The sequence below is a fragment of the Zootoca vivipara genome, chromosome 6 (genome assembly GCF_965207765.1).
Source record: "Zootoca vivipara chromosome 6, rZooViv2.hap1.1, whole genome shotgun sequence".
Classification (NCBI taxonomy): Eukaryota; Metazoa; Chordata; class Lepidosauria; order Squamata; family Lacertidae; genus Zootoca; species Zootoca vivipara.
In genome coordinates this window covers 91,848,783-91,868,265 of record NC_142589.1, presented here as the reverse complement: position 1 = coordinate 91,868,265, position 19,483 = coordinate 91,848,783, and the positions used below count along the sequence as shown (strand labels likewise).

General features: G+C 47.9%; 1 protein-coding gene across 1 annotated transcript in view; it reads left to right on the top strand.

Moving 5' to 3' along the window:
- HCN2 (hyperpolarization activated cyclic nucleotide gated potassium and sodium channel 2) overlaps positions 1-19,483 on the top strand; it is a 59,099-nt gene that overhangs the window by 25,794 nt on the left and 13,822 nt on the right. Inside the window, exon 3 of the mRNA XM_060275228.2 lies at positions 5,017-5,440. Within this exon, the coding sequence (XP_060131211.2) occupies positions 5,017-5,440 (424 nt within the window). The remainder of the gene's footprint in view (positions 1-5,016; positions 5,441-19,483) is intronic.

Below are 19,483 nucleotides of genomic sequence, written 5' to 3'. Positions count from 1 at the left end.
TCTTATGTTGTCAGTTGTTTTTGCTTATGAATCAATGAATGAATAGAGTAAGAAGTCAATTCTCACAGTTTCCTATCAATTCGTAGCACCCTGAACAAACTACAACTCCCAGGACCTCCCCCCTCCCCCAGGGAAGCTGCAGCTGTTAATCTTTGGCTATTTCTAGCCTTGAAACTTTTCCTTTCCAGCTGGTTATTAGGAGAAATCTAAGAAGATAGAACCAGTGTCTTGAGTTTGCTTTCTCCCTCCTCCCTCCTCTTTCCTTTTGTGCCGTGTGTTTTGGGACCTTACGCTACTCTGGGATGCTTAAAAAAACAACATCCACAAATGCTCTTCAGTTTGCTTCATAACACGGCTGGCCAGCTCGCCTCTGTTCTTTCTTTATTTCTCTCTCTGGTGATTTTTTTTTTTTTTTGGTTCAGCCTTTGCTGCAGTCGCTAGGGAGAGTTGAAGGGTACCCAGGAGCTAGCACAGCATCCCTGAAGTCAAAATTGCGTGGCTGTGACGTCACAGGCAGTTACCGTGGCAACCCTCTGCTCCCAAACGCTGTCATTGGATTAAGGTCAGGAGTCAAACATGGCTCCCTCTCTCCTTTTCCACCCAGTTTACTGTCTCCAAGTTATGGGTCTACAAGCCCTGGAGAGAACTGTCTCCCCACTCACTGTTTCTTAAGATTCTGCCCCGGCTTTCAAAAATAACTTGGGTTGCATCCAACTAAGGCACTGTGCAGTATTGCACCATTTTAAGCGGCCGTGGCTTTCCCCACCCCCACCCCTAAAAATCCTGGGAACTGTAGTTTTATCGTGGGTGTTGCGAATTGTTCGGAGAACCCCTAATTCCCCTCCTTAAAGCTACAATTCTCAAACAATCCCTCTTTGTGGGGAACTTCAGGAAACATAGCTCCGTGAGGAAGATGGAGCACGTGTGTGTGTGTTCTTCTAACAATTCGCAGCGCCCTTAGCAAACTACAGTTCCCGGGAAGCCCTTGCTGTTTAAAAGTGGTGCGGTAGAGCTTTATCCTGGAAGCGGGGGCCTAAGCGTGGAGTACAGAGTTAAATTCACTTAGCAGTATAACTCGGGGGAAATGTTGTTATGCAAGAGACCTGGCTGGGAGGTTGGTTCTCCAACAAGTTTCCATGCAGTTTGCTGCGTTGCGTTTTTCGGTCACGCCATGCTACAACTCACCCATCTGCTAGTGCAAGAGCCCCCTTGTGTCACAGGTTGGCTGGAGGCAGGGGAGCGGTGGGGGGGCACCAGCTGGGGAAACCCCAAGGGAAACCCCCCCCCAGGGGAAGAAGGCTCAGAGCCCGGGAAGTGGTGGCGGGACGACGGCGAGTGGTCAGAGGGAGAAGACTGGGAGGAGAAGGCGTCAGAAACTGAAGAGGGAACTGGGTTTAGTGAGCGGGGAGAGTCTGTGGCAGAGAGCAGTCCAGAATCAGAGGCAGGAGAGGAGCGGGACCAGAAGACAGAGAGGAGTCTGGCTGGTGAAGAAGCCAGGGTGTCTCTCCCTCTTGTTGCAACAGGCTCTCCACCACCCTGGTCTCCCAAGACCAGGAGAGGCATTAAAAGTGCGGAGGAGATGTAATAATAATAATAATAATAATAATAATAATAATAATAATAATTTATTTATTTATTATTTATTTATTTATACCCCGCCCATCTGGCTGGACTTCCCCTGCCACTCTGGGCGGCTTCCAACAGAACATTAAAATACAATAATCTATTAAACATTAAAAGCTTCCCTAAACAGGGCTGCCTTCAGGTGTATTCTAAAAGTCAAATAGCGGTTTATTTCCTTGACCTCTGGTGGGAGGGCATTCCACAGGGTGGGCGCCACTACCGAAAAGGCCCTCTGCCTGGTTACCTGTAACTCGGCTTCTTGCAGTGAGGGAACCGTGAGAAGGCCCTCGGAGCTGGACCTCAGTATCTGGGCAGAATGATGGGGGTGGAGACACTCCTTCGGGTATACTGGGTCCAGGCCGTTGAGGGCTTAAAAGGTCAGCACCAACACTTTGAATTGTGCTCAGAAACATCCTGGGAGCCAATGTACGTCTTTCAGGACTGGTGTTATGTGGTCCTGGCGGCCACTCCCAGTCACCAGTCTAGCTGCCGCATCCTGGATCACCTTCAAAGGTAGCCCCACGTAGAGTGAATTGCAGTAGTCCAAAGCGGGAGATAACCAGAGCATGCACCACTCTGGCGAGACAGTCTGCGGGCCGGTAGGGTCTCAGCCTGCGTACCAGATGGAGCTGATAGACAGCTGCCCTGGACACAGAATTGACCTGCGCCTCCATGGACAGCTGTAAGTTCAAAATGACTCCCAGGCTGCACACCTGGTCCTTCAGGGACACAGTTACCCCATTCAGGACCAGGGAGTCCTCCACACCTGCCCGCCTCCTGTCCCCCACAAACAGTACTTCTGTCTTGTCAGAAATCAACCTCAATCTGTTAGCAGCCATCCATCTTCTAACCACCTCCAGGCACTCACACAGGACCTTCACCGCCTTCACTAGTTCTGATTTGAAAGAGAGGTAGAGCTGGGTATCATCCGCATACTGATGAACACCCAGCCCAACCCCCCTGATGATCTCTCCCAGCGGCTGCATGTAGATGTTAAAAAGCATGGGGGAGAGGACAGAGCCCTGAGGCACCCCACAAGTGAGAGTCCAGGGGTCTGAACACCCATCCCCCACCACCCCTTTCTGAACATGGCCCAGGAGGAAGGAGCGGAACCACTGTATGAGTATGACAGTGCCCCCAGCTCCCAGCCCCTCAAGACGGTCTAGAAGGATGTTATGGTCAATGGTATCAAAAGCCGCTGAGAGATCCAGCAGAACTAGGAAACAGCTTTGTCCCTAGCCTGCTGGAGATCATCAACCAGCACGACCAAGGCAGTTTCAGTCCCATGATAAGGCCTGAATCCCAACTTGAAGGGATCCAAATGGTCCGCTTCTTCCAGGCGTGCCTGGAGTTGTTCAGTAACCACTCACTTTTGTCCATTTACTGTATTTATTTCCCCCGATTCGAACTATAAAATGGCAATTTTTCTTGGGTCAAAATGAGAGTGCCCCTAAACATTTTTTTAAGGGGGGGAAAAAAAGCACTGGGTGCAACTCATAAAATTCAGCCCGGATCCACCTTGTTGTATGTATAAAACAGAAGCAAAGAGTTGGTGGAAAGGCCATCTGTCCTCGATGCCTTAGTTGAGATTTCTGCATTGCAGGGGGTTGGACTAGATGACCCCCGGGGTCCCTTCCAAGTCTTAAGATTCTATAATGCAAGGTAATTCTGCTCACGTAGCCTGTTCAAATTTTGGTGGCCTGTTTTTGGGGTGGGGGTGGGGGGTGAGCGGAGGGATGGTTTAATACCGTAAGTTTGGGGTTCACCCAAGCGTGCTGATATCTCTTGTCAGCATGGAGCCAACGTGTTCACTGCTGGAGGGATGGGTGGCAATATATAGCCATCGACGTGTGAGGTTTCCAAGGCACAAGAGGACCGTTCTCGTTCTCAAGGCGATTTCAACCTAAAGCAGGACCTATGGGAAAATGGAGAGAAGGCAATTTCCAGGTGTACAGGCATAGCTTGTGACACACTTGACAGCTGGGTTAGCTTACCTTAGAAGGCAGACTTTCCCCATCGTTCTTGTCCCTGCCCCCCGATAAGCACCCTTGTTAGAACCCCTCTCTGCATTCAAGTGTGTTTGTGGAAATGCGTTGCAGCGTTTAATCTTGAGTGGCAATGCACAGCCATCTCCAAATTGCTGCATGCTGTCTCGTCCGACCTTGCAGGCTCTCGAGGAAGGTCGTTGATGGTTCGAGTCGCATGGCTGGTGGGGATCAGGGAGGGAGGGTGTGTGGATGAGCTTTGGGGGGCAGGAGCCAACTCCCCTCTCTCTCCCCTGAAAGATGTGCCTTATTTTTTATGCTGCAGATCTTTTTACATATCTCCAGGGTTACATGATGGTCATCAGGAGTACCGGCCTAGCCCCGCAACCGTGGGTGCCCAAGGTTGTGGGTGCCATGCAGAGTGCACAGCCCTGGGACCAAAATTTGTGGGTGCCCGGCCGCTTCATGGGGAATTTTGTGGGTGCTTCCAGGGCCCCAGGGAGTTGGCACCTACGATGTTCAAAGTTCAGTTCTGTCTTCTTTCCAGAGCTGAATGGGTATCACTTCAATCGCTGCACTTTGCAAACTATAAGAGTAGGGTGTGTCATTTTAAGGGGGTGAAACTTAGTTCTTCTTGCAACTTTCTTCATTAAAAACCGTTTTTTTGGGGTGAGGGGGTCAAATCTGGTATTATTTTGGTGTGATCGAACAACGTTTAGCTTGGCAAGTATATGTTTGGCGAAGAAGCACATGAACTGCTCTGGGAAAACCAAAGCGTTTTAATTTTACCTTCTGAAAATATCAGGTATTGCTTAATGATGATGATCAATAAGGTAAGGTAAAATGTAAAGGACCCCTGGACGGTTACGTCCAGTCAAAGGCGGCCATGGGGTTGCGGTGCTCATCTCGCTTTTGGGCCGAGGGAGCCGGTGTTTGTCCACAGACAGCTTTCTGGGTCATGTGGCCAGCAGGACTAAGCCGCTTCTGGCACAACGGGACACTGTGACGGAAACCAGAGCAGCACACGGAAATGCCGTTTACCTTCCCGCAACAGTGGTACCTATTTATCTACTTGCGCTGGCGTGCTTTCGAACTGCCAGGTGGGCAGGAGCTGGGACACTGGGGCAGAGCAACTGGAGCTCACTCCGTTGCAGGGATTCGAACCGCCGACCTTCTGATCGGCAAGCCCAAGAGGATCAGGGGTTTAGACCACAGCGCCACCCGTGTCCCAAGTGGTGATAAAAAACAACAATAATATTAATATGACTGCAAGTACTTGGCAATCATTTTTTTGTAACGATTTCTATGCAATTTACACACATTTTAACACGTATCCAATCCGTCTATGACACTCTCTGTTTGGCTGGCTCCTGTGTTCCTAAGACGTCTTTCCCCCTTCCCTCTCTAGGTTCTACTGGGACTTCACCATGCTTCTCTTCATGGTGGGGAACCTCATCATCATCCCCGTTGGCATCACCTTCTTCAAGGACGAGACCACGGCTCCCTGGATCGTCTTCAACGTGGTGTCTGACACCTTCTTCCTCATGGACCTGGTGATGAACTTCCGGACGGGGATCGTCTTTGAGGACAACACGGAGATCATCTTGGACCCTGAGCGCATCAAGAAGAAGTACCTGAAGACATGGTTTGTGGTGGACTTGGTCTCCTCCATCCCTGTGGATTATATTTTCCTCATCGTGGAGAAGGGCATCGACTCGGAGGTCTACAAGACCGCCCGGGCTCTGCGCATCGTCCGCTTCACCAAGATCCTCAGCCTTTTGCGGCTGCTTCGTCTTTCGAGGCTTATCCGTTACATCCACCAATGGGAAGAGGTAGGGTTGTTTATTCATTTGCAGCCTTCCTTAACCCATTGCTGCCCCCCGCCCCAGATCTTGCTGGACTACAGCTCCCTTCAGCAGCAGCCGGCGTGGCCAGTGGTCAAGGGTGATAGGAGTTGTAGTCCTGTGGTCTTTCAGCACCACGGAGAGCTCTGAGCTTGGGGTAGTTGTTTCCCTGAAGTGCAGAGAGCTCCCAAGTAGGTGGGGAGCTCAGGCAAGCCATGCGGTACCACGGAGAGCTCTGGAGTGGCCATTCAGTGTTATGAAGGAATTTAAGATTGTGTTTCAATACCCTGGAAAGCTCCAAGTGGTCATTCTGCGCAATGGAGAGTTTCATGTGGTCTTTCAGTACTATGGAGAGCACAAAGTCATCATTCAGGACCACGGAGAGCTCCGCGATGGTCTTTCAGTGCTGTGGCTCCAGGGAGGCTCACTTGGCACCTTCATTAACATATCTTTAGCCTCCAGGCATAAATGTTTCTCTATAACTAGGCCTTTGGCTGATTAACATCCTATGGCCTTTGTGGTAGGGATTTGTTGGTCTGTGTCTTTTTTTTGTTCTGGGACCCAAAATTTGGATTGAGCCCAGAACAAACCAGGAGCTGGCTTTTTGGCCGATGTTAGAAATCCAGATGCCCTCTAATCAGAGGGATTAACTGGCCCCTGGCAACCTTTGCCTCTGCTCTCTTCCATGACCTAAGCAACCTTGAAGGGTTGGAGGCTATAATGACGGGGAAGAACCTTGAGATCCTTGGAGGAAAAGTGAGATGTATGTGAAAAACACAATAAACATGCATTTTTAATAGATGCGTGTTTTGAAGCGGGGTGGGGGACACACAGTCTCTTTTGACCCCTGAACCTAGACTCATTGCATCAAAGAAAGGAGGCAGAATTAAGTCTTATCATACAAGGCCATCTGGGGGTTACGCGATGAAGCTGAATGTTGCGTGTCGTTGGCAGACGCAAGGAAGTTCTTTTTCTTTTTCTCTTTCTGAAAATGTATTTATTTTCAGTTTTTCAAATTAAATTTTTATAATAGCATATCAGCATATACAATATAGAAACAAGATTCCACAGAATCTCCTGAACTTCCCTCCTTCCCTTTGTGGGTCCTATTGTCAATCATTTCCTCCTGCATCTTTTACAATAATCCAAATCTCTTGCATCTCCATTATGTCCAAAACTCACCATTAAACTACAAGTGTTATTCCAGTTCCGCTAACTATTTTAGCTGTTTACGATGGTTATAAAGTCCCCCCCCCATTCCTTAATAATTTTTTGGTCTTCCTGATTTCTGATTCTTCCGGTTATTTTGGTCATTTCGGCATAGTCCATCAACTTGACCTGCCATTCTTCTCTGGTGGGGACTTCCTTCTTCTTTCCATCTCTGGGCTAGTAGCAATCACTCAGTCGCGTACATAAATAGACTTTTCTGCTTCCTTTGGGATTTTGGCACCTAAAACATGGAAGTCCTTTTCCACACAGCCCATAGCTGAACTACGGAACTCCCTGCCACAGGAGGCAGTGGGGGCTACCACCCTGCATGGCTTTAAAAGAGTATCAGGCAGATTCAGGGAGGAGAGGGCTGTCAATGGCTACGGGATTATGATAGCAGCATCAGAGGCAACACCGGTTCCTGGGAATTGGGAAGAGTTGGTGCTGTGCTTGTGCCCTGTTTGCAGGCTTCCCCTCGGTGCATCTGACTGGCCACTGTGAGAACAGAATATTGGACTAGATGGAAACTTTTGGTTCGATCCGTACCTAACAGGTAACATTCAAGGTAAAGGGACCCCTGACCGTTAGGTCCAGTCGCGAATGACTTTGGGGTTGCGGCACTCATGTCTCTTTACTGGCCAAGGGAGCCGGTGTACAGCTTCTGGGTCATGTGGTCAGCATAGAATCATAGAATCATAGAGTTGGAAGAGACCACAAGGGCCATCCAGTCCAACCCCCTGCCAAGCATTGACCATTTTGGTTGCCCTCTTCTGGACACGTTCCAGCTTGTCAGTATCCTTCTTGAACTGTGGTGCCCAGAACTGGACACAGTACTCAAGGTGAGGTCTGACCAGAGCAGAATACAGTGGTACTATTACTTCCCTTGATCTAGATGCTATACTCCTATTGATGCAGCCCAGAATTGCATTGGCTTTTTGAGCTGCTGCATCACACTGTTGACTCATGTCAAGTTTGTGGTCTACCAAGACTCCTAGATCCTTTTCACATGTACTGCTCTCAAGCCAGGTGTCACCCATCCTGTATTTGTGGCTTTCATTTTTTTTGCCCAAGTGTAGTACTTTACATTTCTCCTTGTTAAAATTCATCTTGTTTGCTTTGGCCCAGTTGTCTAATCTGTTAAGGTCATTTTGAAGTGTGTTCCTGTCCTCTGGGGTATTAGCCACCGCTCCCACTTTGGTGTCGTCTGCAAACTTGCTCAGGATGCCCTCAAGCCCATCATGACTAAGCCACTTCTGGCAAACCAGAGCAGCACATGGAAACACTGTTTACCTTCCCGCTGGAGTGGTACCTAGTTATCTACTTGCACTTTGTGCTTTCGAACTGCTAGGTGGGCAGGAGCTGGGTCCGAGCAACGGGAGCTCACCCCGTCATGGGGATTCGAACTGCCGACATTCTGCTCAGCAAGCCCTAGGCTCTGTGGTTTAACCCACAGCGCCAGCTGTGTCCTAATAGGTGACATTAGTGCACACTTAATGGACGCAGGTGGCGCTGTGGTCTAAACCACAGAGCCTAGGGCCGATCAGAAGGTCAGTGGTTTGAAGCCCCGTGACGGGGTGAGCTCCCATTGCTTGGTCCCTGCTCCTGCCAACCTAGCAGTTCGAAAGCACAAAGTGCAAGTAGATAAATAGGTACTGCTCCGGCGGGAAGGTAAACGGCGTTTCTGTGTGTTGCTCTGGTTCGCCAGAAGCAGCTTTGTCATGCTGGCCACATGACCCAGAAGCTGTTTGCAGACAAACACCGGATCCCTCGGCCTATAGAGCGAGATGAGCACCGCAACCCCAGAGTCGTCCGTGACTGGACCTAACGGTCAGGGGTACCTTTACCTTGAATGGACCACAGAGGCTCAAGTCGTTCTATGAAAAGTCTACTTTTTTACTCTTAGTGGGTAAAGACATATGGTTGAATAAATGGAGACAGCCTGGCCTTCCCACTTTTCAGGAAAGTCCGTTCTTAAACCAAAGCGTCCTTAAACCAAGGTGTGGTTTCCCATAGCAGCAGGGGACTCAATTTACACTCAACAGGAGTTCCACTTCCAAGGCAAAGTTCACAAACCAAAACACCTCCTTCCAGGTTTGCAGCGTTCTTAATACAAGTTCTTCATAAACTAAGCTGTTCTTAAACCAAGGTACCACTGTACTTTTAAAGAATAAAACCCTATACACGGAAAAATATGGTGTTTGTGTGTGTGTGTATTCAGTTTTTACAAATATCGTTTGCATTCAAATATAATCAATTTTATACATATACCCGTTATAGGTTTCTCTGAATCTTTAGACTTCCCTCCACCCACCCCTGTCCCCCGTGCTTTCATTTTATACTGCATCGTACAATGTTATCTGAATTATATTCAAATTTCCATTTATAACCATAGATGGGAGGGGAGGAGGAAAACAAGGAAAACAAAGAGTGTTATTTGCCCTCTGAAGTTAACGCAGGTTTCGTTTGATGTTGATCTGCCTTAGAATGGTTTTAGCTGTTTTTGTTTTCTTGGCTGTGCGCTTGCCTTACGTTGTCTTCCGTGTACAGTGGATGTTGGAAGTACGCTTGACATGCAAGGCTTTTGTAATTTGGGTGTGTGTGTGTGGAAGGAATGAAAGCCAATTTATCTCTGCCCTGGAGGCAAATCTAGTTCTCTGTCCGTGGTCCTGAAGCCACACTCCTAAGTGGTTTCTGCACGTCTTATGATTTTCTTCCTCCTCTGCATCCTCCGCCCCCAACGAAGATTTGACACTTCGTCGCTCATTAACAGGGAGAGATCCTCAGTTCTGCCACCTTAAACTAGGATGAGTGACAAGGAGGAACAAGACATGGGCAGCTAAGATCCTGACGGACAAATACGGCAATAGAAAGCCGGGACCGTTATAAACAAGGAGAAAAATAACGGGCTTCAGTTTGGCACACGCAGTTACGTACTTGAAAGTGTGTGAAGCACTTTGAATCATATAATTTTAGGGTTGGAAGGGATCTTGAGGGACACCCCCGCCCCTGCAAGGCAGGAATCTCAACTAAACTTCTTAGAGAACATGTTTTTAGCAGCATGATAGCAGCCCACGATATTTATCTGCAGCTTTCGAACCCATCAGAAATAATATTTTCCCCTGCCCAAAGATAGGGCAAAGCACCCTGGTTTCTTTTAAAAGGGGAGCTAGATTTAGGGTCAACGTTAGAAAAAGCACCCCAAACCTAACAGGGGGCTCCAGAGGGGCCAAATTTGCCGTCTTCCATGGGCTGCCCACTAAGAGAGTATTCCCACCGACTGGTTGATGGGGAGTCCAGGGGAGACTTGAAAGGTTTAGCTCATAGCTGCCAAGTACCCCGTTTCCCCCGGGAAACCCCCCGTATTTTCTTACCGTTTCCCGCAGGTGTCCCGAATGGCAAAATACCCCCTATTCCCCCAGATTACGGAGCTCCTGCCGGCAGCCATGTTCTTCTGGTGCCGCGGCGGCACCGGAAGTCGCTTCTACGCACTTCCAGACATGCGTAGAAGTGACTTCCGATGCCGCTGTGCCCATTTCCAAAATGTCTGTAGCGCCAGAAGTCGCTTCTACGCACTTCCGGACATGTGTAGAAGCGACTTCTGGCGCTGTGGACATTTTGGAAATGGGCACAGCGGCATCGGAAGTTGCTTCTACACATGTCCGGAAGTGTGTAGAAGCGACTTCCGGTGCTGCGGCGCTGCTGATCCCGGATTTTTCAATTCGGAACTTGGCACCTATGGTTTAGCTACAGCCATAGAACTCAGAACTGCAACAGGTTCCCTTTGTTACAACCGACGACCCATCTGGAATCAGGGTTTCGTCTTACAGTGAACATTAATTCCCAGGGGTGATTTTATTGCAAACTCCCCAGTTCCTAGCTCTTGAGGCAGGGCCGGATTTAGGTTTGATGAGGCCCTCAGCTACTGAAGGGAATGGGGCCCTTTATATGTCCCGCTGTCCTTTGACAACAGCAAATTGCCGCTGTTTTTTCTGTTGAATATATGCTATATGGTAATTTATGGACCTAATAGGTATCTCTCAAGCCATTTGCCCATGTTGCCCTGCAACCAGTACATGCAGAACCTATATATAGAAAGGAGCAAACCAGTGATGTTTTAGGGAGCAGGCTAGCAGGCGAGACCCATGACTTACATCATAGGAGCCTAGACAACACAAAACACGGTTGCTGTATGTAGGTTTTATTTTATTTCCTTTTTTATTTTCCTTTTCCCCCACAGGTTTATACTGTACCATATCATTTTCTTCCACCTTGTATGCATTCCTTTATTCCCTTTCTTAACCAATATCATTCTATTTCTGCCAATATGGAATTATTTGTACAATGAAGTTTTAAATAATCTTTAAAAAAATTACATTCTTTAGATATTTTTTGCTTTGATATTCTGATCCCGTCAAGTTCGCTAATTGTAAATATTCCAACATGGGTATCTGCCTTTCTGTATTCCCTGGTAGCGTTTCGTTCTTCCACTTCCTTGCTATGATTCTGCAATTTTAATGTTGAGCGATATCAGGCTTCTTCAACCTCGGCCCTCCAGATGTTTTTGGCCTACAACTCCCATGATCCCTAGCTAGCAGGACCAGCGGTCAGGGACGATGGGAATGGTAGTCTCAAAACATCTGGAGGGCCGAGGTTGAGGAAGCCTGAGCTATATGAAGGAGGACTTTTGTTTGTTAGCTCCAGCTCCTTGCCATAGGTTGCAAGGGGGGGGTCCCTGGCGGCGATCTAGTTTATTCTCCCTCTCTCAGAACACAAGAAGTTGTGGTCCAACCCTCTGAAGGAGAAATGTAAGGTACTACACTTGGGCAAAAAAATGAAAGGCACAAATACAGGATGGGTGACACCTGGCTTGAGAGCAGTACATGTGAAAAGGATCTAGGAGTCTTGGTAGACCATAGACTTGACATGAGTCAGCAGTGTGATGCAGCAGCTAAAAAAGCCAATGCAATTCTGGGCTGCATCAATAGGAGTATAGCACCTAGATCTAGGGAAGTAATAGTACCACTTTATTCTGCTCTGGTCAGACCTCACCTGGAGTACTGTGTCCAGTTCTGGGCACCACAGTTCAAGAAGGATACTGACAAGCTGGAACGTGTCCAGAAGAGGGCAACCAAAATGGTCAAAGGCCTGGAAACGATGCCTTATGAGGAACGGCTTAGGGAGCTGGGTATGTTTAGCCTGGAGAAGAGAAGGTTAAGGGGTGATATGATAGCCATGTTCAAATATATGAAAGGATGTCATATGGAGGAGGGAGAAAGATTGTTTTCTGCTGTTCCAGAGAAGCGGACATGGAGCAATGGATTCAAACTTCAAGAAAGAAGATTCCACCTAAACATTAGGAAGAACTTCCTGACAGTAAGAGCTGTTCGACAGTGGAATTTGCTACCCAGGAGTGTGGTGGAGTCTCCTTCTTTGGAGGTCTTTAAGCAGAGGCTTGACAGCCATATGTCAAGAATGCTTTGATGGTGTTTCCTGCTTGGCAGGGGGTTGGACTGGATGGCCCTTGTGGTCTCTTCCAACTCTATGATTCTATGAAGCTGAACATTAGAAGATTTAGGACAGACAAAAGGAAGGACTTGTTCCCAGTTAAACTGCAGAACTTCCAACCACAGGTCTTCCCACCTTCCCCTCCATGGGTCCTGTTGTCAACCTTTTCAACTGCATATTCTTCAGTGGTCCATCTTTTATGTCACTCCAGTTTCTCCATAGTATTTGCTATGTTACAAGTGCTATTGAAATCCTGCTAATGTTTCCATCTCCCAGATAAGTTGCAATCCCCCCCCCCCATTCTTTGTTAAAGTTTTGGTCTTCTTGGTTCCTGAGCTTTCTGGTCAGTTTTGCCATTTCGGCATAATCCAACAGTTTAATTTGCCATTCTTTTCTGGTAAAGGTAAAGGTAAAGGGAACCCTTACCATTAGGTCCAGTCGCGGACGACTCTGGGGTTGCGGCGCTCATCTCGCTCTATAGGCCGAAGAAGCCGGCATACAGCTTCCAGGTCATGTGGCCAGCATGACTAAGCCGCTTCTGGTGAACCAGAGCAGCGCACGGAAACACCGTTTATCTTCCCGCCAGAGTGGTACCTATTTATCTACTTGCACTTTGACGTGCTTTTGAACTGCTAGGTGGGCAGGAGCAGGGACCGATCAACGGGAGCTCACCCCGTCGCGGGGATTCGAACCGCTGACCTTCTGATCAGCAAGTTTTAGGCTCTGTGGCTTAACCCACAGCGCCACCTGTGTCTTTCTGGTAGGCAGGCACTATCTATTCTTTCCATCTCTGGGCTAGTAACATCCGTGCAGCTGTCATCGCGTACATAAAAAGTATTTTCTGCTCCTTTGGAATATCAGTACCTACAAATCCTAATAGAAAAGCTTCAGGTTTTTTTTAAAAAATAATTAATCATCCCCCCCCCAATTCATTCTATATCATTTCCCAGAATGCTTTTATTAGCTTACACGTCCACCAGATATGATAAATGGTGCCTTCTTTTACTTTTCATTTCCAGCAGGTATTTGTACCTGTCTTAGACATTTTGGCTAACTTAAAAAGTAAGGGGTAAAGGGGCCCCTGACCATCAGGTCCAGTCGTGTCCAACTCTGGGGTTGCGGCGCTCATCTCGCTCTATAGGCCAAGGGAGCCGGCGTTTGTCCGCAGACAGCTTCCGGGTCATGTGGCCAGCATGACAAAGCTGCTTCTGGCAAACCAGAGCAGCGCACGGAAACGCCGTTTACCTTCCCGCTGGAGTGGTCCCTATTTATCTACTTGCACTTTGACATGCTTTCGAACTGCTACGTGCGCAGGAGCTGGGACCGAACAACGGGAGCTCACCCCGTTGCAGGGATTCGAACCGTCGACCATCTGATCAGCAAGCCCTAGACTCTGTGGTTTAACCCACAGCGCCTCCTGGGTTTTGCTAACTTACTGGGAGTCAAATACCTTCCATACACGACTTGGATGCCTTTAAGAGAGAATTTTTTAAAAAATGCTTCATTGGTTAAAAACTGTATAACAAAAATAACCAGTGAGTGTTAAAGACAAAATAAAGATGAATGTAGAATTATTATTATTATTATTATTATTATTATTATTATTATTATCATTACCATTATCATTATCATTATTATTTGTACCCCGCCCATCTGGCTGGGTTTCCCCAGCCACTCTAGGCGGCTTCCAACAAAGATTTAAAATACATTAAAATAATCCATTCCTTAATTGGTACTTGCTTTGTACATCATTTTGTAATTGAATTTGACATGACCTCTGACCTTCCCATTATGCTCGCAAATTAAATTCCTTGAATACTCACTCATTTTCTCCATGTTGTTTAACTTACTTTAAATTTTATAAAATTATGCTATTTGCACACATATTTGTGATGGTCTTGTAGTAAGGTTAAGGCTTACTAGCAAATGATATGCAATGAAATACAAAGGATGTTTAAAATAACATTTGTAAAAACAACAACAACCAGAAGCCTTTTTCTTGGGAATTATAGGGATTGTTTTGTTGTTGTTGTTTAGTTGTGTTCGACTCTTCGTGACCCCATGGACCAGAGCACGCCAGGCACTCCTGTCTTCCACTGCCTCCCGCAGTTTGGTCAGACTCATGTTGGTGGCTTTGAGAACACTGTCCAACCATCTCGTCCTCTGTCGTCCCCTTCTCCTTGTGCCCTCCATCTTTCCCAACATCAGGGTCTTTTCCAGGGAGTCTTCTCTTCTCATGAGGTGGCCAAAGTATTGGAGCCTCAGCTTCAGGATCTGTCCTTCCAGTGAGCACTCAGGGCTGATTTCCTTCAGAATGGAGAGGTTTGATCTTCTTGCAGTCCATGGGACTCTCAAGAGTCTCCTCCAGCACCAGAATTCAAAAGCATCAATTCTTCAGCGATCAGCCTTCTTCATGGTCCAGCTCTCACTTGCATACATCACTACTGGGAAAACCATAGTTTTAACTATACGGACCTTTGTCGGCAAGGTGATGTCTCTGCTTTTTAAGATGCTGTCTAGGTTTGTGCTCCTGCAGCAAGTCGGAAGCCACGCCGGACGTTCGGCTTCCGAAAATACCGTACTTTTCCGTGTATAAGTCTATGCTTTGTTACTCTAAAATAATGTTCAAAATCTGGGCTCGTCTTATACATCCCCCCTTTTCTTAAATTGGAGTCCCCCAAAATAGGACTCGTCTTATATATGGGGCGTCTTATAGGCGGAAAATACAGCAGTTCGCAAACCCGAACAGTCACTTTCTGGTTTCGATCGTTCAGGAGTGGATTTGTTCGGGAGTCGAGGCGTTTGAGACCCAAAGGTACGACTGTAATTGCTTTTGGTAGAGTAGGGGGCACGGGGGATGAGTTTATGGAGCCGGGTGTGTGTGTGAGTTTATGGAGCCACTGACCTGGAGCGGGACAAGGCAGGACCCCAAAGGAGGATCCTGCCTCGTGTCAACCCTTTTGCCCTGTCCTTCTGTGTCGCCCAGTCTCCTCTGAGCGCTCCGAGCCGCACTGGGGTGCTTGAAACTGCAGCCCCACTCTCTCTTTGTCCTCTCCAACCCCGTGTCGTAATTTGTGCCGTGAGGGAAGCATCTGTGCATCGGCTGCGAGCTCGCACATGCCGGCTTCCCTCTCGACGCAGGCCATGCGCCGCAGAGAGGCCTTTGTCTCTCCCCTGACCCCAGTTGTAATTACCCGCTAGATTGAATGTTGGAACAATTAATACGCCCTCATCAAACGATGAGCCTTTTGTGATTGCGTTTCCTCCGCGCAGAGAGAGAGGGGAGGGAGAATGAGAGCTATTTCCATGCCGCCTGGAGCCTGCGATCAAAATGGCGTTGTTGGTGGTCCGCAGGGCAGGTGGGGGAGAGTCCCCCCACACTGCAAATGGTTGCGGTCGCCAGTTCGAATCCTGCCTTTCACTCCCTCCAGGAAGCGGGGAGCTGATTTATTAGGCAGCATCTGTGACATCTGCAAAGCCCCGGGTTCGATTCCTGGCAACTCTGCTTCATAAGAGTTGGAATACCAGAGGCCCTCCTCTCTCGCCCAACCTTACTGCTCAGTCGGTTAGCGATATTTCCAACCGGTCTTTTCCCAGATTGCGGACTCAAGGCAGCTTACACAAATGAAAGCGGCAGCAACAACAAAAAGATAAAATACAGTGCGTGACCACAAGCGATTTCAACCATTTCTGGGTGAAATTCTGCAAGATACATGGTAGCAAGGCAGAGAGCCTTAAATCTCTTTTGACACTGGTTTTTCCTGGGCCGGAAAGCTCTCTGTCTTACTTGGGGGGTGGTAGAAGCTCAGTGGGAAGCTAACTTAATGTGTTGGCTCCGGGAGACAGCATTAGAAATCCCCCAGGAGCCAGGTGTGTTTTGTGACTTGCACAGGTCCGATTGCGACCACATGGAGATCTCTGGACGCCAGGCTGGCGACTGACATCTCCTCCTGGCTGCCCCCTCCTTAAGCAGGTCAGCAGAAGAGCTTATTCATTGCGTCACCCCGTAACCTTCATGACCAGGGCCGGATTTAGGTTTGATGAGGCCCTAAGCTACTGGAGGGGATGGGGCCCTTTATATGTCCAGCTGTTCTTTGTCAAATTGTCACTGTTTTTTGTGTTGAATCTATGCTACATGGTAATTGATGGACCTAATAGGTATCTCAAGCCATTTGCACATGCAGAATGTAGGCACCCTATGTATAGAAAGGAGCAAACCAGTGATATTTTAGGGAGCAGGCTAGCAGGCGGAGCCCATGACTTACATCCACGAGGGCCATCCAGTCCAACCCCCTGCCGAGCAGGAAACACCATCAAAGCATTATTGACATATGCCTGTCAAGCCTCTGCTTAAAGACCTCCAAAGAAGGAGACTCCACCACACTCCTTGGTAGCAAATCCCACTGCCGAATAGCTCTTACTGTCAGGAAGTTCTTCCTAATGTTTAGGTGGAATCTTCTTTCTTGTAGTTTGAATCCATTGCTCCGTGTCCGCTTCTCTGGAGCAGCAGAAAACAACCTTTCTCCCTCCTCTATATGGCATCCTTTTATATATTTGAACATGGCTATCATATCACCCCTTAACCTTCTCTTCTCCAGGCTAAACATACCCAGCTCCCTAAGCCGTGCCAATGCAACTTCTAAGGCTCGCTAGCGTCAATAGGCATTGGGCGCCGAGATCGGTAGGGGGTTAGGCCCTCTTGGTAGTTCCTCTGCCCTCAATCGCTCATGGGGTGGCAGCCCAGGGGAAGGAGTTCTGTGGGGCAGCCCCTAAGCAGTAGAACTACTTCCCCACAGAGGTGCGGCTGGTGCCTTCAATGTACAGCTTTTGCCAAATGCTGAAGACGGGCCTCTTTGGGCACTTGCGATGTTTGTGTTTTGGGAGCCAGATTATTTCTCTGATGGTAAATTATGGTTTGATCATCATCTTCCCAAGCAACTCCTCTATTCCCAACTTAAGAATGGAAAGCGGAATGCCGGTGGACTACAAAAGAGGTTTAAAGACACTTCTCCAGGCTAAACATACCCAGCTCCCTAAGCCGTTCCTCATAAGGCATCGTTTCCAGGCCTTTGACCATTTTGGTTGCCCTCTTCTGGACACGTTCCAGCTTGTCAGTATCCTTCTTGAACTGTGGTGCCCAGAACTCCAGGTGAGGTCTGACCAGAGCAGGTGAGGTCTGACCTAGGAGCCTACACAACACAAAACACTGTTGCTGTATGTAGGTTTTATTTTATTTTATTTTATTTGTTTTTAATCTTATATTTTGGAAATGTGCATCCAGTTTTTTCCACTTTAATTTTTTTGGGGGCCCCCAAGAGTGTGGGGTCCTACGTTATAGCTTGTTTAGCTATAAATGAAATAGGGTTGAAGTAAAATAAAAAAATTCATTCAGTAGCACCTTAAAGACCAACTAAGTTTTTATTTTGGGTTGAGCTTTCGTGTGCATGCACACTTCTTCAGCTACACTGAAATAGGAGTCCCTAGGCACTTATGTGGAGAAGGGGTGGGGAGGGGGAGGGGAGGGGGGATCACTCAGAAGGGTGGTGGAAGTGGGTGATTGACTGACTGATAACTGTTGATGACTGAAAACGACTGTTTTTGCATGAAAAAGCAAGGGTTGAGATGGCTGAAGATCGCTTTATCATGTATAATGAGATAAGAATCCAATGTCTCTGTTCAAACCAGGTCCCTCCATGGTTTTGATCTTGGTGATAAGTTGTAATTCAGCAACTTCTCTTTCCAGTCTATTTCTGAAATTCTTTTGTAGTAAGACAGCTGCTTTGAGATCTTGTATAGAATGTCCTGGGAGATTGAAGTGTTCTCCTACTGGTTTCTCTGTCTTGTGGTTCCTGATGTCAGATTTATGTCCATTTATCCTTTGGTGTAGGGTTACTAATGCCCTCATTCAAATACCAAATTAAATAATTTAGGCGCCCCCCCCCACGTGCTAGAGTTGATGGTTTGATGATTCTCCTTATATCTGCGTTCCAAAATCTTATTAATTTCAATTTCCCGGTTGCTGCTGTTCTCCATCAAGCCTTGGGCGGAGCTGATGTCCTATGGTTTTGTCAGAAATTCTTCATTGCTCCATCCCGTGCTTCGTTGTTTTGCAACTTTGACAATAGCTGCAAAAATCGCACTGTCCCAATGTGCCTGTATTTGCCATTTCCCCTCTCAGCCATGGAAGAAGAGTGATCTTGTCAAACTGGAGAATAACAATAATATTAATAATAATAATAATAATATTGATACCCCGCCCATCTGGCTGGGTTTCCCCAGGCACTCTGGACGGCTCCCAACAGAATATTAAAAACACAAGAAAACATCAAACATTAAAAACTTCCCTAAACAGGGCTGCCTTCAGGTGTCTTCTAAAAGTCAAATAGTGGTTTATTTCCTTGACATCTGGTGGAAGGGTGTTCCACAGGGTGGGCGCCACCACCGAGAAGGCCCTCTGCCTGGTTCCCTGTAACCTCACTTCTCGCAGGGAGGGAACTGCCAGAAGACCCACGGAGCTGGACCTCGGTGTCCGGGATGGACGATGAGGGTGGAGACGCTCCTTCAGGTATACTGGGCTGAGGCCATTTAGGGCTTTCAAAGTCAGCACCGCCACATTGAATTGTGCCCGGAAATGTACTGGGAGCCAATGTAGGTATTTCAGGACTGGTGTTATATGGTCTTGGCGTCTGCTCTCAGTCACCAGTCTAGCTGCCACATTCTGGATTAGTTGTAGTTTCCAGGTCACCTTCAAAGGTAGCCCCACGGAGAGCGCATTGCAGTAGTCCAAGCGGGCGATAACCAGAGTATGCACCACTCTGGCGAGACAGTCCGCAGGCAGGTAGGGTCTCATCCTGCATACCAGATGGAGCTGGTAGACAGCTGCCCTGGGCACAGAATGGACCTGCGCCTCCATGGACAGCTGTGAGTCCAAAATGACCCCCAGGCTGCACACCTAGTCCTTCAGGGGCACAGTGACCCCATTCAGGACCAGGGAGTCCTCCACACCTGCCTGCCCTCTGTCCATTTAAGGCTTTCACGGTCAGCACCAACACTTTGAAATGTGGTCTCAGCGGCCGCTCCCAGTCCACCAGGTGGAAAGAGATGGTTGAGGAATGAACCTTACCAGTTCGCCTGCGCATTGTTTCAAGCGCGTTTCGCTCTGAGAATAGGGCCCTGCAGGACTTGATCTCCTTCCGCAGGGCCTGTTAGACAGAGCTATTCCGCCTGGTCCTCAAATTAGCTTGATCTTCCATTCCTTTTCCCTTTTCCTTTTTCTACGAAGAAACCTTTCTGGGTCCCCACACTTAAATACTTCCC